The 16,735-nt window shown below is 47.9% G+C and overlaps 1 protein-coding gene across 1 annotated transcript in view; it reads right to left on the bottom strand.

Moving 5' to 3' along the window:
- Positions 1-16,735, bottom strand: part of CCDC33 (coiled-coil domain containing 33) — a 1,331,950-nt gene that overhangs the window by 1,225,836 nt on the left and 89,379 nt on the right. The window contains exons 2-3 of the mRNA XM_078684539.1: positions 15,353-15,795; positions 14,233-14,433 (exon numbers count right to left, since the gene is read on the bottom strand). Coding sequence (XP_078540665.1) covers positions 14,233-14,433; positions 15,353-15,795 — 644 coding nt within the window. The remainder of the gene's footprint in view (positions 1-14,232; positions 14,434-15,352; positions 15,796-16,735) is intronic.

Genomic DNA, 16,735 nt, shown 5'->3' with positions numbered 1-16,735 from the left:
TGTGGTAAACACACAGCTCTACCAAGGCACCTCAAACCCACCCTGAAATACCTAACCTCTGCTCTACTGTGCTGGGTTCAACACACAGCTCTGCCAAGGAACCTCAAACCCACCCTGAAATATCTAACCTCTGCTCTACTGCGCTGGGTTCAACAAACAGCTCTGCCAAGGAACCTTAAATCTACCTTGAAATGCATTACCCCATGTCTACTGCGCTGGGTTCAACACACAGCTCTGCCAAGGAACCTTAAATCTACCTTGAAATGCATTACCCCTGGTCTACTGCGCTGGGTTCAACACACAGCTCTGCAAAGGAACCTCAAACCTACCCTGAAATACCCCTCTGCTCTACTCAGCTGGGTTCAACTCACAGCTTTGCCAAGGCACCTCAAACCTACCCTGAAATAAACTATCCCATTCTCTACTCGGCTGAGTTCAACACAGCTCTGCCAAGTAACCCCAAACCTACCCCGACATAGTACCTCAAACCTACCTTGACATACCTGACCCCTGCTCTACTGTGGTGGGTTTAACTTACAGCTCTGCCAAAGCACATCAACACGGCCTCGCCCCTGTTATTCTACCAATGAGATTCACAAGCAGCTCTGCCAAGGTAACTGAAACACCCCAACCATGCTGTGCTAGGATCAGCGACAGACCAGCCACGGAACCTCACCCCACCGCACCCTCGATTCATAACAATGAGATCAACTAGGAACGTTGCAAGGCACACCCTGAAGGAGCCCTGCTGCACTACGCTGGGTTCAACGTACAGCTCTGCCAAGGCTCACCAGTCCTACCCTGAAGGAGCCCTGCTGTACTACGCTGGGTTCAACCTACAGCCCTGCCAAGGCTCACCAGTCCTACCCTGAAGGTACCCTGCTGTACTACGCTTGGTCCAGTGCACAGCTCACACAAGGCACACCAGTGCTGCCCTGCTGTACTAACCTCCATGAGATCACGTACTTTGGAGATTTCAATGCAATCCCAGGAAGAGTTTTACCCAGCCATAGCAGTGTTTCCTGTGTGATTTTGTATTTCCATTCAATATAGGAGTTCATTTGTCCCAGGCTTCTAGAGTGATTTGTGAAGCTGGTAGAAGGCCGAAATTCCCTGTCTCGCCACAGAGAAAATTATGATATGAGCGTGTCTGGAACTGGGTCGGTTCAAGGGCAGAAGTGGGATGGTTCCCATCTATATGCCCCCAGGCATTAATGGGAATTAAGTGGGATGCCCAGTAGTAGGCCCGGGGATCGGGAGGCCTATGTCTCAGTAATATGGGCTGCTTTGCACTTTACGGAGTGCAATTCTCAGATGTCCGTCATTCCACAAGAGTTTTCTCAGTTCATTCTCAATGTGGGTGAACGTCTCCTTCGGGAGTCTATAGTATGTGTTTTGGAAAGCGTATAGGAGTTTTGGGAGAATGATCATTTTAAACATCGCAGCTCTTCCAAAGAGTGTCAGGGGGAGCTGCTTCCAGCTGCCTGCATTCGACTGGAAGTCACTTAGTATTGTTTTAATGTTATGTTGAATACATCACTCTGGGTCCGACGTGGCATAGATCCATAAATAATGGAATCCATCCCTAGCAATGTTGAGTTGTCGCGGGAGGTCTGTCGGGTCAAGGGAACATTAGTACTGCCTCCCAGTCAAAAAGGGAAAAGCAGAGACTTTTCCCAATTTATCATAAAGCTAGAGTGAGAGCGATAGCGTTCAAACATGGAAGAAGGCTGGGATCGAGGTTGTGGGCCGAGTAAGATAGAGCAGAATGTCATCTGGATATAAGAAGATTTTCTCTTCCGGAATATAAGAGTCCTCCACCCAAAAACCTGTAATATCTTTGTGGGCCTGAATCAGGCAAGCCAGTGGCTCTAGTGTCAGGGCAAATAGGAGCAGGGAGAGTGGGCAGACCTGTCGAGTTCCCCTCTAAATTGGAAAGTCTGGAGACAACATGTTATCCACCCTGACTGCGGCCATCGGTTTCGTATATAATAAACTCATCCACCCTCCGAACCGAGGTCCGAACCCTAGCTTCTGCAAGTTTTGCGTCATAAAGAGCCAGTGGATCTCATCAAAGGCCTTCTCGGTGTCAAGTGGGAGAAAGAGGTAAGGGCAACTGGGGTCTTAGTTTCGGCATTTATTAGGGAGATGGGGTGATATGAGGTACAGGAGGTGGAAGGTTTCCCCGGGTTATGGATTACTATAAGAATTACTTTAATGGTGGCCGTACGGAGGTCTGGTGGGAGGGTACCATCTTCCCGTGCCTTGTGGAAGTGATGGAGCATGTGGGGGGCCAGGAGTGCTGTTTGCTTTTTGAAGAATTCGTCTAGGAGCCCATTGGGGACGGAGGTCTTAACTGACTTTAAGCGAAGGTTGCATTTTGCACTACCTCTTGGTTGATATCCGCGTCGAGATTGGGCCATCATTGGGCAAAGTTGGTGCTTCAATACCTGCAAGGTTGATCTGGGTGTGATTCACCAATGGGCATTAGTCTTAGAGATCTGTATAGTATCTCGTAAATTCCCACAGTATTTTAGCATCTGTGGAGTAAAGGGGGCCCTCCACACTGTGTATTAGGGATATCCACCGGGCCTCGATTTCACAACGACTTAATCAGGCTAACAGTTTCCTGGCTTTGTCCCGGACTTCATATGCTGTGTGGCAAGTAGTATGTGGTAGCATACTGCATCAGTGGCCAGTTCATTATAATTTGATCACAGAGTGTCGATCTTACGTTTCAGTGATGGGTGTTGTTGGAGGGTTTGTTTGGTTTCTGCTTTCAGCAGTCACGATTCGAGTATTTCTCACAGATTGCCTTCTTTTCGTAGGCGATGATATTATAACTGCCTTTTATGCTTCCCATACGGTAACTGCAGAGTCGACCAACTCTGTTATCTGAGAAGTATAGTAGGTACGAATCACGTGCATCGTATTCATGTCTCCAAGTTCCCAGATGTTCAGTCTCCAAGTATTGGCGGCAGAGTGAGTTTTCCACCCTATCGTTACCCATAGCGTGGAATGGTCAGCGAGGTCTCTCACTAGGCATTCTGCCCACCACAGTATCAGCCCCCCTTCGCTTGCTGAAAATATAGTTGAGAATATACTTTGTGGGACCCTGTATAGTAGGAATAGTCACATCTCAATGGATGATGCTTCCGCCATAAATCAGTAAGACCCAGTCTGGTGACAAATTGGTCAAGGGGAGTGTTTCTACCGGTATGTGGTGACCCGCTCGTTCTATCAAGTTCGGGGGTTATCACATCATTGAAGTCACCCCCTAGGATGTGTCAAGAAGAGGGCTTCTCTAATAGAATGTCTGTGAGTTTGGCCAAGTTGTAGCTCTGGAGCGGTGAGGGTGTGGGAGGGGGGGGGAGGCACTGATTAGCGTGACATTTCGCCTCTCCCAGAGGCCCTGGACTGCAACATATGTACCTAGAGCATCTAACCATCGTTTTTGCTTTCGAAAAGGGGGTGTTTTCCGGATCAATATCGCTTCTCCCCAAGATACGGAAGTAAATCATGCGTGTGCCAGGGTGGTGTATGCCCCTCGAGCCAGAAAGTGGCATTGATTATCTTTGAGGCACGTCTCTTGTGGAAGGGTCACATCGGGCTTGAAGCGCCTGATGTGGGCGGCCATCAGTCCCAGCTCAACTATACTCTCATCCCATTGAGATTCCAGGTGAGGACGGAGTGTTGTCTGGATTCCCAGTCAGTGGTGTTCATGAGTATGGGAAGGTGCCAAGAGGGCTACAACCCTACGCTGGACTGTGTCTGGGTCAACATCATTGTGTCTCCTTTGCCATGCGTCATGTAATAATAACCAGAGAAATACAACATGCACAACATTCAAGTCCAAAACTCGCTCCCTCCTCATCTTCCACACCACCACTCATGCGCCGCCCAGCAACGGGCCAAGGAGACACATTGCAGGCCCTATTTGGGGGATTTCTCGCCCTATCCATTTCAACCCTTCAAAGAACAATAATCAAATCGAACAGAAGAGAGAAAGTTTAAAAAGTGAAACTAGTAGTATAGAAGAGAGGGGGAGGGGAATCCATGGAAAGTTAGGGAAGGGAGAGAAAAATAGGTGAAGAAGAAAGTGATGATAGAAAGAAAGGAATATCAGGAGAGGGCACTCTGCGCTGGTAGATGGATGGTGGTGGTGTCCAATGTAAAGTGCATTTTCTCAGGGGTCAGAGTAGATAGTCCCTGAGATCACCGTGAGATTCACAGTTTACTTGGTTGTCACTTCCGCATTCTGTTTTTCTGAGTCCGCAGATGAGTTTGCACCAGCGGTTTTGTTGATATGGAGTCTTGTTCAAGCGCTGTGATGTCCCTAGCCAAAGGATGAATACTCTCCGTTGGAGTACCGTGTTAATAAAACTGTGGCTGTGAGGTGGCATGCAAGTGATGGCTCCGAGTCTGGTGTATGCCCAGGTTCACAACATCTTCTACTTCGGACGACCAATGCCTGAGCCGCCGCTGTGTTGTGGTCGAATATGGAGTCTTCCAGCCAGTTGTCTTGTTTTTGCGGGATCGCTTTCTGTATGATCAGGGGTTTGCCTTAGGTCGAGTGTCAAGGAGACGCCATGCCTGATGTTCAGTGACCCCTATAGGGCCAGGTTGGAGTCTAGGTCTTTCCTCGAACCAGGCCCAGGCCTCCTCCAGTGAGTGGAAGATGAAAGACATTCCTTAGTGGAAGAATTTTAATTTAGTTGGGCAGAAGAGCATGTATTAGAGATGCAAAGCACGGAGTTTTGTCTTCACCAATTCAAACTTTCTCTGCTGGCAGTGGACCTCTCGGCTATATTCCGGGAAGGGAAACATCCATTACAACGTAGTCATTACATCGCACTGCTTTTACAATGCAGCTGTAACAATGCAGCTGCCTTTACATCTCATGCCATGACATGTATGTATTACATTATAAAGCATGTCACTACAACGCATGACTTTACAATGCATACCATTACAACGCATGCCATTACAACGCATTATAAGGTAAGTAATGGTTCTTTTTTTGTTTTACAGTCAGTATGGTTATTGGGGTTGATAGGAATGGTAATGTTTACCCCAACACTATCCAACACTTACTCTACTGTTGCACTCACTGGAGTGGGAATAGTAATTTTTACACCTATACTATCCAACACTTACCCTACTGTTGCACTCACTAGAGTGGGAATAGTAATTTTTACCCCTACGCTATCCAACACTTACGCTACTGTTACCCTAAAAATATTATGCGTTCTAATGGTATGCATTGTAATGGAATGCATTGTAACAGTAGTTTTTAAAAATTTGTTGTAATGGCATGCATTGTAAAATCATTTGTTGTAAATCGTAGTTGCCATGTAACAAATGCATTGTAAAATCATGCATTGTAAATGTTTGTGTTATAATGTCATATATTCTCTGGGAAGATCATGATTCTGGAGCCTTCATATCGTAAGTCACGGTGCTTTTCGTATGTTCATTGCAAAAACATCAGTTGATGCACAGAATGCAGAACAATGTCACACATTCACCCACTACAGAGATCTAGGCCTAAATCCCTTGTTTGTTTGCTTACCATGCCATTCCAGTTTGAACCTACCCATTTGCAAATCAGTCTTGACCCTGTGCCCCATGGGAACAGTCCAGCCCAAACTGGCAAGCCAGGTCCTCCCTGGACTGGAAACAAGCATCCTCGGACCGGTTTCAGGCTTTCAGCCCTCATCAGCCAGGATAGCTTGATTCCATGGCCCTCATCAGCAGGATTGCTTGATTCCAGTGGCATGGAGAGCACAGGACTCACGTCTGAGCATACCCGTCCCATTTGGGGTAACAAATGCAAAAACAACATTTGATGGACAGAATTCAGAACAATGTCATACATTCACCCCAATACAGAGATCTGGGCCTAAATCCATCGTTTTTTTGCTCACCATGCCATTCCAGTTTGAACCTAGCCATATGCAAATCAGTCTTGACCCTGTGCACAATGGGAACAGTCCAGCCCGAAATGCCTAGCTAGGTCCTACCTGGACTGGAAATAAGCATCCTAGGACCGGCTTCGGGCTTTCAGCCCTTATCAGCCAGGATAGCTTGATTCCCGTATCATGGAGAGGACAGGACTCACGTCTGAGCATACCCATCCCACTTGGGGTGACAAATGCAAAAACAACAGTTGATGGACAGATGCAGAACAATGTCATACATTCACCCCAGTACAGAGATCTGGGCCTAAATCCATCGTTTGTTTGCTCACCATGCCTTTCCAGTTTGAACCTAGCCATATTCAAATCAGTCTTGACCCTGTGCCCCATGGGAATAGTCCTGCCCGAATTGCCAAGCCAGGTCCTCCCTGGACTGGAAACAAGCATCCTAGGACCGGTTTCAGGCTTTCAGCCCTCATTAGCCAGGATAGCTTGATTCCAGTGGCATGGAGAGCATGTCACTCACGTCTCAGCATACCCGTCCCACTAGTGGTGACAAATGCAAAAAGAACAGTTGATGGACAGAATGCAGAAAAATGTCATACATTCACCGCAGTACAGAGATCTGGGCCTAAATCCTTTGTTTTTTACTCACAATGCCATTCCAGTTTGTTCCTAGCCATATGCAAATCAGTCTTGACCCTGTGCCCCATGGGAACAGTCCATCCCGATCTGCCAAGCCAGGACCTACCTGGACTGGAAACAAGCATCCTAGGACCGATTTCGGGCTTTCAGCCCTCATCAGCCAGGATAGTTTGATTCCAGTGGCATGGAATCAAGCTATCCTGGCTGAAGAGGGGTGAAACCCCGTTACCAGTCCTAGGATGCTTGTTTCCAGTCCAGGGAGGACCTGGCTTGGCAGTTCAGGCTGGACTGTTCCCATGAGGCACACGGTCAAGACTGATTTACATATGGCCAGGTCTAATCTGGGGTGGCATGGTGAGCAAAAGAATGATGGATTTAACCCAGATCTCTTGACTGGGGGTGAATGTTTTGATTTGTTCTGCATTCCGTCCATCAATTGTGTATCTTTTGCTTTCTCGCCCTAAGTGCGCCAGGTATGCCCAGACGTGGGTCCTGGGCTCACTGTGCCACTGGAATCAAGCTATCCTGGCTGAAGAGGGGTGAAACCCCGAAACCGGTCCTAGGATGTTTGTTTCCGTACTAGGGAGGACATGGCTTGGCAGTTCCGGCTGGACTGTTCCCATGAGACACAGGGTCAAGACTGATTTGCATATGACCAGGTCTAAACTGGGGTGGCATGGTGAGCAAAAGAATGATGGATTTAACCAGATTTCTTGGCTGGGGGTGAATGTTTTGATTTGTTCTGCATTCCGTTCATCAATTGTGTATCTTTTGCTTTCGTATGATCATGTCTCTATCTAGGAAGTTGAGGAACTTCACAATGATGGGATGTGGGGAGCCCCCTGGTGGCTTTTTTCCTCTTAGGGTTCTATGTGCCTGTCCTATTAAAAGTATGTGGAGAAAAGTTCACCATAGAAGGTACTTCTCAGCCACACGTTAAGGAATTTATAAGTGGTGCTACCCTTTGCCCCCTCTGGAAAACAGACAAATCGAAAATTGTTGCGGCGGGCCCGATTTCTGCATCTTCAATCCACCATAAGACTTCAGAATTTATATTTCACTGATTCTCAGTTCCCTTATTTAGCACCTGGCCTCCACTTCAGAGAGTCTTGTCTGCCACCATCACTCTTTCTGTGAGACTGCAAAGGTCTTGTCGCAGGAGGGATACTCTAGAGCAACTCCCCTAATTTTGCTTTCCAGGGCTGTTCTGGAGAAGTGCATGGCTTGCAGTATATCCGCATTGCTTGAGCCAGGTGCGGCGCCCTACTCCTGGTCTACCGGGGGTGTGACCATTCTTGCATAGTGTGAGAAGTTGGCCTGATGTGCAGTGCTCACTATTCTAGTGATCACTATATATCAGTCCAAACAACCCTTATTGATGATTGGTTGTAAGTCAACCTTATAGACCAGCTATCCTAGTAGCATGGATACGAGCAGTCTAAGGCTAAGACTCTAGAGGGCGTGTTAAGCCAGCTGTTTTACCATCACATTACCCCTTGAACACCCAGTGAAAGGACACCACACAAGTTGTTATGAAAATAAACAGTGTATTTATTTATAACCAGACTACCCTGGCTCTTTATGAGACAGGGAGCTAAGCACACAACAAAACTCTTACGAAAATACTTTTAAGTTAGCACGTTACACAAATGCCCGAGGGGCACGAAAAACCATATACGCTAAAAGTGGAATGCGAATTACTAGCAGGTAAGTAACAGTTCTAATAGGCTTTGGAATCGCTAGGACTGGACTAGGGAATCGTTAGATTACTACTAGGAGGCCTAGGGGACTCGGGTGCAGAGTGTGCACTCTCACGCGGGATGCGGGACAAAGTCTATGGAAGCTAGAATTCACAAAGTTAGTGTTCACGGGCGAACCCGACCTGGTGGGAAGAAAACGACAGTGGATCCTGACCCTTGGATAGTGAGGCTATGCGGGGACACCGGAGTGCCGAAGTTACCTAGCCCAGGGGCTGCAGCTGCATAGGTCTGAAAAGACGTCGGGGATCTCGTTGCCGGACCAGGAGCCTGGAAGGAAGAAGTTGCTGGCAGGCGACCAGTGAAGGAAAGTTCGATGGATCCAAGCCTGGATCAAGGAAGAAGAAAACCTGAAAGCAGAGGGGACCAAGTTCTTGAATCACTAGCCAGTGATTAAGTGGGCACCAGGATGGCACCGGGCGAAGTCACCGCAGTCAGGTGAGTGGGCGCTGCTGGGCTCTGCAGTCTCTCGGACCAGGAGGCGTTGTCGGCGACCAGGATGGAGGTGCGAGCTGTCCCACGATGGATGAAGTCGTTGGCGTCGAAGTTACCCAGGATTGGGCAACAAGCCTTGGCTAATTCAAGCCCACGCGGTGGACTCAAAATGGCGTCTTGAGTGGACCAGGAGGGTCCGGGGTGCTCCTCTTCTGGAAGGGAGCAAGGGCCAGTCTGGAGCAACCAGACCAGCAGCAGAAATGTCGTCGGGCGTCGTCAGGAAGGCCACAAGCCAACGGGCTAGTAGCCAAACAACGCGGTGAGCAGCGGAAAGCAGAAGGGCCCCACGCAGATCGTGGAGATGCTGGGGGGCTGCACTTCGGAGCTGGAGCTGCTCAGAGTCGGGGCTTCTCGGACCCCAAAGCACTCACCAGTAGATTACTCGGCGGGCTTGCTGGAAAGAAGTCGTGCAGTCTTGCAGATGGCCGGTCCCTTGAGGTCTCGTCGCACCCACGGTTCTCAGCTGGGCTGTAGAGGTGGGTAGAGGTCAGAGGTGCCAGGGAAGCCGGTTCTCGTCGAGCTGGGCAGTCGGATTCCGGAGGAAGGACTTGCAGCAGACCGCAGTGTTCTTGGATGGTGCCTGCGGATGCAGGGTGACTACTCCTTAGTCACAAGGGAGAAATCTTAGGAAGAAGTCTTGAGTTCCTTTCGCAGAAAGTAGTTTCAGGATTCAAAGATGATCTGATTTGGAAGGGGGCCAGTCTCTACCTTTATCCTGTAAAAAGGGGCTGGCACGCGACTAAGTCCTGCCCTATGGGTGGGACTAGGAGGGGGGTGGTTACACCCACTTCCTTGGCGGGCTTTTCCCCAGCACAGGGTCTGGAGTGACCCTGGAACTGGTTCCAGCCAGCCTATGCACAGTGAGCACCGGGGTGCCACGTGCAGTCACCTTCCTCTAAAGCCCTGCCTACCTACAATACACAAAACCCTGTCTGGGACGGTGCTGGCACCGCCCCTGGCAGGAAACCCTTTGTCCTTATCTCCTGCTCTGGGAGGACTCCCAGCAGCAGGAGGGCAGACTTGTGTCTCGGTGGCAGCATCCATTTTGTGGATGCTAAGGCTCTGTCTGACTTTTAACCGGGTTATAGGTTACAGGCATGTCGTGTCCCTCTAGAAGGGTGGAATGCTAACCCCGTCGCCAGAATTGGCGAGGGGTTAGTATTCCAATTCGTATGACACCTTACTCGACATGTTTTGATAAAGCGATACCAGAGTTGGCACATAACCGCGAGGATTATAATGCACTTAAGAGTATATGGTATGCGATATCATGGAAACGGCTAAGGGATAGATCCCGAAAGCCGCAGACAGGCTCAGCTCATGCCAGAGCACCATCTCACACGATTCCAAGCACTCTGCCTTCAGGATTGTTAAGGCCTGCCATAGGAGTGACTGATAGGAGATCTGTGTGTCCATTTTAGGATTAGATATAGGTATACTATATCTAAAGCAAAGGGTGAGTACACCACCTTGCCCCAGCTGTCGTGCAGCCAGTTGTGTCAGTTTTAGTTAGTCAATCCAGGGGTGGCATAATACATGCTTCAGCCCCTGGGAGACTTCTGGGTGCACCTCAGCCCTGGGTACAGGGACTTGGAGAGGGCCCAGTGCCAATTCAGTACCTGAGTACAATTTGGATAGAGAGAACAGCTAGGCTGTGGGTCTGATTAGCAGGCCCACAGCCAGGGAAAGTCGTAAACCAGTGCAGCAAAAAGCAAAAATCTGGGTGATCATAGGATTGCAGACCCTACTCTCCTACACATAGATTCTTTAGGACCCTTATCCTTCACCATGCTTATGGCGAATCTCCGTGGTTAACAATCAGGTAAACACGACCCTCGTTCGACCAAGTAGAGATAGGCCCTGTCCACTGTAGAGATGGAGGATAGGGATCCTCAGAGCACCTGCGTGGGCTGCCAACCAGCACAACACAGCAGATGAATGTAATTCGGCCCGAAGCCCCTGCAGTGAGTGAGTTCCAAGGCGTTTATATGTACTAGGTGTGTCTGTCAGGTAGTGGAGGCCTTGACGATCCCCCTTCACTGGCCTCCAATGCACATGTCTCACTGATGATCAGCTGCAGGGTAGATCACCTCTATTCAGATAGGTGTCCTAAGGTATGTGAGGGACTCCATTGTGAGGGTAAGTGGGGGGGATAGCCCAGCTGGTTGGCACCGCTCTCAAAAATCTTGTGAAGGTTGGTGACAGTCAATAATTCCCCCTGGGGCACCAGGCAATCCCTCCATTTGGGGCGCAGATTCTATCTCAGCCAGCTACCTCCCCGCAAACTCTGGGACAGTCGCATTGCAGGGAGAAGAGTCGGGGAGGTGGCACCCGCTGCGGGCCACTGCGGTTCCTCCACTTAGCAAGGGGGAAAAGAGAAGAGGGGACCCCAGGCGGCACTGGATCGAGTTTTGCTAGGCCAGCGGCACTCTCGCACCGCAATCACCCACCTCGGTATTCCGTGATGCTTGGATACCACCAGGCCGTCTCCAGGATCAGGCTAGGCCGCAGTCTTGGGCCGTCACAGGAGGCCAGGATGCTCCATGTACCCCCAGAGGAGTCCCGCAAGAAAAGAACCAGCCCCCCCATGGCTCTGGGCCCCCAAGGACACCACTCCAGCTGAATCTCCTCGCAGAGCCTCCAGGAGCATTCCGATGGTAAGGCAGTGTCTGGGTTGCACTGCTCCAACGCTGCCCCACCTCATGGCAATCGAAGGCCAAGGAGTCTCGGCCAGATTGCAGGGGCTAGCAAAGTCCGGATCACCGCACTCCTTGTCATCGGCCCAATTCTCCGACGGCCAGGATCAGCTCCACACCTCTTCAAACCCGGTGCTCCCGTTTCTTCATCCTGCTGCTAGGTGTCGACCAGACCGGTTGCCATTTTCTTATAAGAATGTGGCCATCTCCGCTTCGCACACTCGTGGCCATCGCTGGTTTATCAGCCTTAAAAAATGCTCGTATGAACGCAGGTTGAAGGCGGCAGGACTCTCATAAGGAATTTGTGCAGCAGTGAACTGCGGAATGGCTGGATTACAGACAGATTTGGCTCCGTTGTCTGGAGCTCACGATCGGTGCATCTTAGTCAGCCATGTTGCTGGTAACACCCCCCTGTTAATCTTCATTTTTATAAATGTATACATAAATCTGCAGTTTAAATGGTAAGACTCAAAGGGTGCTTGATAACTGACTAAATTTAAAGTCAATAAAAAATAACAATAAAAGATTACAGTAAAAGAAAAGAAAAATAGTAGTTTATTTAATTAATTTGGGCATTTTGCTGCATTGGTGTCTCAGAAAAAGACCTATAATTGAAGAGTTAAAATGTAATATCCAATGATCATGAAAACTACATTTTCACATGTATAAGCCGCACACACAAGGTTCACTGCTCCTTTACTTACTAGGTCTGCAAAACACCGCTTCTGTTACAGTTTGGTTATGAGACTATAATTTGTATTTTACACAACTCTGTATTATTGCTTCGTAGTTCTATGTGCAGTAATGAGAAAATGTACTGATGTATGAAAGTAAATAGGATTGCTGTTATCCTATCAAAATTACTTTGATAATGAAACATCTACAATTTAAATGCTGCAGGGTTGAATTGTATTTGATATACTAGTAGAATAATTATTTTATGATCCATACTGAACTGAAAAACAACTTAACAGTTTCTTTTTAATTTCGAATAATAAAGACTGACAGAGTCTCGTTGAAAGGATAGTGATTACCTGAAAAGCACTATCAGGTCTTTTGTACGAAATGTTTCTGAATTCCTCGATACTGGCTTGGTAGTTCATCACTCTTTGCAGCAAGAGGCGTTGTTGCAGATTCATAAAAAAACACAAACTCACTGGACTGGTTCAGCTGAGCTTTGCTGCAAGGGCACTTTCTGTTTTTCTATGTTTCAGGAAGGTGAGACCAGGATTCACCCATATCATGGCCGTTGACACTATGCTAACGCAAGCCTTCCCACAAGCCACTTAATAGCATATATATCCAGGGCACAAGTCCTAAAAAAAGAAGTGGGGGGATGCTCCAAGTTAGGTGGTGTCACCGGAAGTGACGTCACGACAGGAAGTGGCGTCACGAAAGGTAGTCTCCTGTATTACAGGGAGACCCTGTTCACTTGGGGGGGGCCACGTTAACACTCTGTGGAATGTAGCTTATGAAGGCAGGTATGGACTGATCATTTCTACTTGTAATGTATCCCAATGTGTATCGATGTGTAATAATAAATCTCCGTTTGTGATACCTTTTGCCCAGATATATTGCTTACTGTGTCAATACGTGAGCAGTGCCTTTGTATCTAGTGTCTGCTGTCTGTGTCTATAGTGTCTGAAGTATTGAGCAGTTCATGCTACCAGTCAGCTGGAAGAGTGAAGAAGGACAAGTGCTGAACTGCTGTCAATATGTTCCTGGTGGGGGTCTATTACCAGTGGACTTATTTCCTCCGTACAACCCGCTTCCTGCGCCGCACCGATGCGCAGGTGTGGCTTAGTACGTGCTGTGACGAGTTCCTTTAAGCAGTCTGCTTGTCGGAATTGGACATGCTCAATGCGGCCAGCTTTTGGGCAGGGGGACGTCCTCCACCCGGTAAAATAAGTGGGGGGACCCCGTCCACCCGCGTGGTACCCCGATCCGAGCCCTGTATATATCCCTTGGCTTGTTTACCCGGGCCCGGGCAAAATGACGCCTGTGACTTGCAGCCATTGAACAGATTGAAAGTATAGCACTTCTCTGCCCCCCGCTGCAGATTTACATCTCAGGCGTTGGCTGGGCTGCCAGATACTGGAGTTCAGGTCAATCCACTCACTCTTTGACTACACCTGTGAACTCACATACCCTGATAATGCGCCTCAACGCTGATCCTTCTTAAGACTGAAACCCAGTGTTAAATGTGAGGCAGTGGTCACCGCAAGAGTGGAATGCAGGCCTCTGCGGCGCAGGTGGTCTCCCAAACCACAAGGGATCCCCAAAACCTTTAAAGGGAGCCCCAGCCCAAGACCAATGAGTATCTGTGAGATATGGGAGTCTCAAGGACCCTTGATGACCATACATTCTGCAGAGGGGGGGGGGGGCGCGACATTATTTGTACGGTACGCCACTAGGTTAGAGATGGCAGACAGATGCACTCGTTTTTGGGGACTGGACTTATTTTTCGTCACAAGGGCTTGTTGGAGAGCAGGAATGAAAAAGAAAGGGGAGAAAGAAGAGGGGAGAGAAAGATAGGACATCACGGACATAAAGAGAAAGCCGGGTCGAAAATTACCTGCAAGAGACACATTGCATCGTGGTGTTATGGAGCCATATTATTTGATCACAGATGCATTTGTTAGACCACGCACTGTAAGCAAACATTTCCAGATGGATGCCTTCAAGACGGAGCCAATGAAACATGCAACTTCTCTTACTTACATGGTGATGGATGTTGGGGTCTGGCTCAGGACTGTAGCCCGGCGTGGAAAGGTGAAAGCTGGCATCACTGGGTAGCCGTCTTCGATGGGTCCCCACTGGCTCAGGAGATGGACCATGTGGAGGATCAGGAGAGGAAGCCTCCAACAGAGGGTCTGGAGAGGGAGTTTCTTCTCTTACAGCAGGGGGCAGTTCCTTTTTCACCTGGAGCAGGGAGAAGAAGAAACATCAAAGGAAAAGTTGGGGATATATTCGAAATTAAAGGATTTTCATAAAGACTCTACTGGGAGCCTCCATTTCAATCGTTGGACCCGCCTTCTCCCACACTTCCACTGTGTCTCCTCTTTTGGGACCTGCTGCAGACCCTCAGATTAAAGTATTAGAACACTATGTGCAGTACTGGTGAGGAACTTCCCTCTAGACAATCAGCACAGTCCAGTACCTTGCTGTTTGGATGCCACACACATCTCCACCAGATCGCTTCAGTGGTGTGTTACGCAAAATAATGTCAATATTACAATATTGTTACCCACACAAAACAGTCTCAGAGTACAGTTCTGACTTGAAGAGTTCCCAATAATTAAATGTAGTGCACATCAAACATCTCCATTCTACCCTTCAATAGAACTCCATATCTCAGTAATGACCACTAAGACCTGCTCTGCTAACACAATTCAGATGTATAATCTGCATCACCCTGTAATATTTCAGTTTTGGGCTCCAACTTGAATCTTTCAGTGAGATTCATTCTTTAGCCCAAATGCGCTTTGAGTTTTTTGATAAATAACACGGACACATTGTTTTTCTGATGCTCCTCATTTTTTTACCCAAAAAACAACTGTTAATTCAGTACTAGAATTCCTGAACAGCGCACTTCAAACCATTTTTCTACCAATTTCTGTTACTCCACGGCAAAGGATGTGCACATAATTCTGCCAATATTCCATAATCCTTAATTTAGGTGCCCACAGTTTTGCAGACATTGTCCCACTGTGAGCTATAACATTTGTCTTGGTTTTGATTCTGCTCAAAATAGGAGAAGAGGTGAGTTGCCCAAACTGCTCGCCTGGCTAACACATATTCAAACTGGCTGGCTGGAATAACTAACCTTTGTATGTCTTACCTCTGGGGTCAAGGCACGGGCCGTTGTAGGTGGAGGCTGGGGGGCTGGCACCTCTAGCTTGGAAGTGGTGGATCGGTCAGTCAGCACTTCCTCTTTGCCTCTATGATTCATAAGGTTGGGCCAAGGCGCGGTTTGAACTGAAAGGGACGATGGCGGTCGAGCCTTAGGTGGGCGGTGTTCATGGAAGGAAACCGTGTATGCCAGCCTCCCACAATGCATCGCCAGCTCTTCATTGCGCACCCGTAGAAGTGCCATGATGTTTCCATAGCGATAGAGGTCCTCATTTTTCCCAGCCAGCAGGTTGATCCGAGGCTGATTGGTGCGGGGATAAATGGCAAAGAAGGCTTCACCCACCTTTTGCCCATTCTTGCTGGAGGCACTCCGCAAGCGCATCACCTCAATCTTCAGCCTCACATCATGGTTCTTGTCGTTCTTGCAGAATCCTTAGGAAAAAGACAGAACACGCAAACATTTAGCATCAGGTCGACATACTGGACTAGGGTGAGCCTCCCTCAATCAGACATTAACTCGGTGAAAATAGGGAGATGAAGGATCCTTCAAAATGGTAATCGTGAATGGTGATTCCATCCTAATAACTGCAAATTTGGTGTATTGCTTTGAGTGTTATGTAAAAGCAAAGTTCTTTATGTGAGGTATAGTTCTGGTGTAATTACTTAACTGCGTAATTTATGATGGACACAGTACAATAAATTATTCAGTTAATTACTACAATATAGGATCAGATGTACAGCATTTTTATTCGTTGCAAACTCTGATTCAGAGTTTGCAACCGCAAAAATGCTTTTTGCAATGTAATTTACCCATAATAGGAGTCAGTAATTTTTTTTCTCACACATAAAACGGGTTTAAAAATGGATGGAAGGGGAGAGTTGTAAATTGTGATTTATATATATATAGATATATATATATATATATATATATATATATATATCTATATATATATCTATATATATATCTATAGCTCGTAATCCTCAAAATTACTGTCGGAAAACAGCACTCGTAGGGAAGTTGACCATCACTCTCCTGTTTATTTAAACAGAGTCGACAAACGCATTTCGGCTGCAAGCCTTCGTCAGTGTCGATTATCGCGCGCACAGTAAGAAGGGGAAGTCACATGATGTGGTCGGTACTCTACATAGAGGAGGGACGAATTTCATTGCGTGCACTGCATCACATTTGGTGATGCAGTGCGCGCAACGAAATTCGTTTTATTTATTTATATGTTTACTTACCTGTTAAGGTCCGGAATCCATACATTACGACCCCCAACCCTGCCCCTCCCCCTCCCCAGTCACCGCCCGGCCGGTACTCTCACTACCGGCCGCGGCTGATATATACATATATATATATTAATTAAAGAAT

The sequence above is a fragment of the Lissotriton helveticus genome, chromosome 3_2 (genome assembly GCF_964261635.1).
Source record: "Lissotriton helveticus chromosome 3_2, aLisHel1.1, whole genome shotgun sequence".
Classification (NCBI taxonomy): domain Eukaryota; kingdom Metazoa; phylum Chordata; class Amphibia; order Caudata; family Salamandridae; genus Lissotriton; species Lissotriton helveticus.
This window is presented reverse-complemented; position numbering and strand designations above follow the sequence as displayed.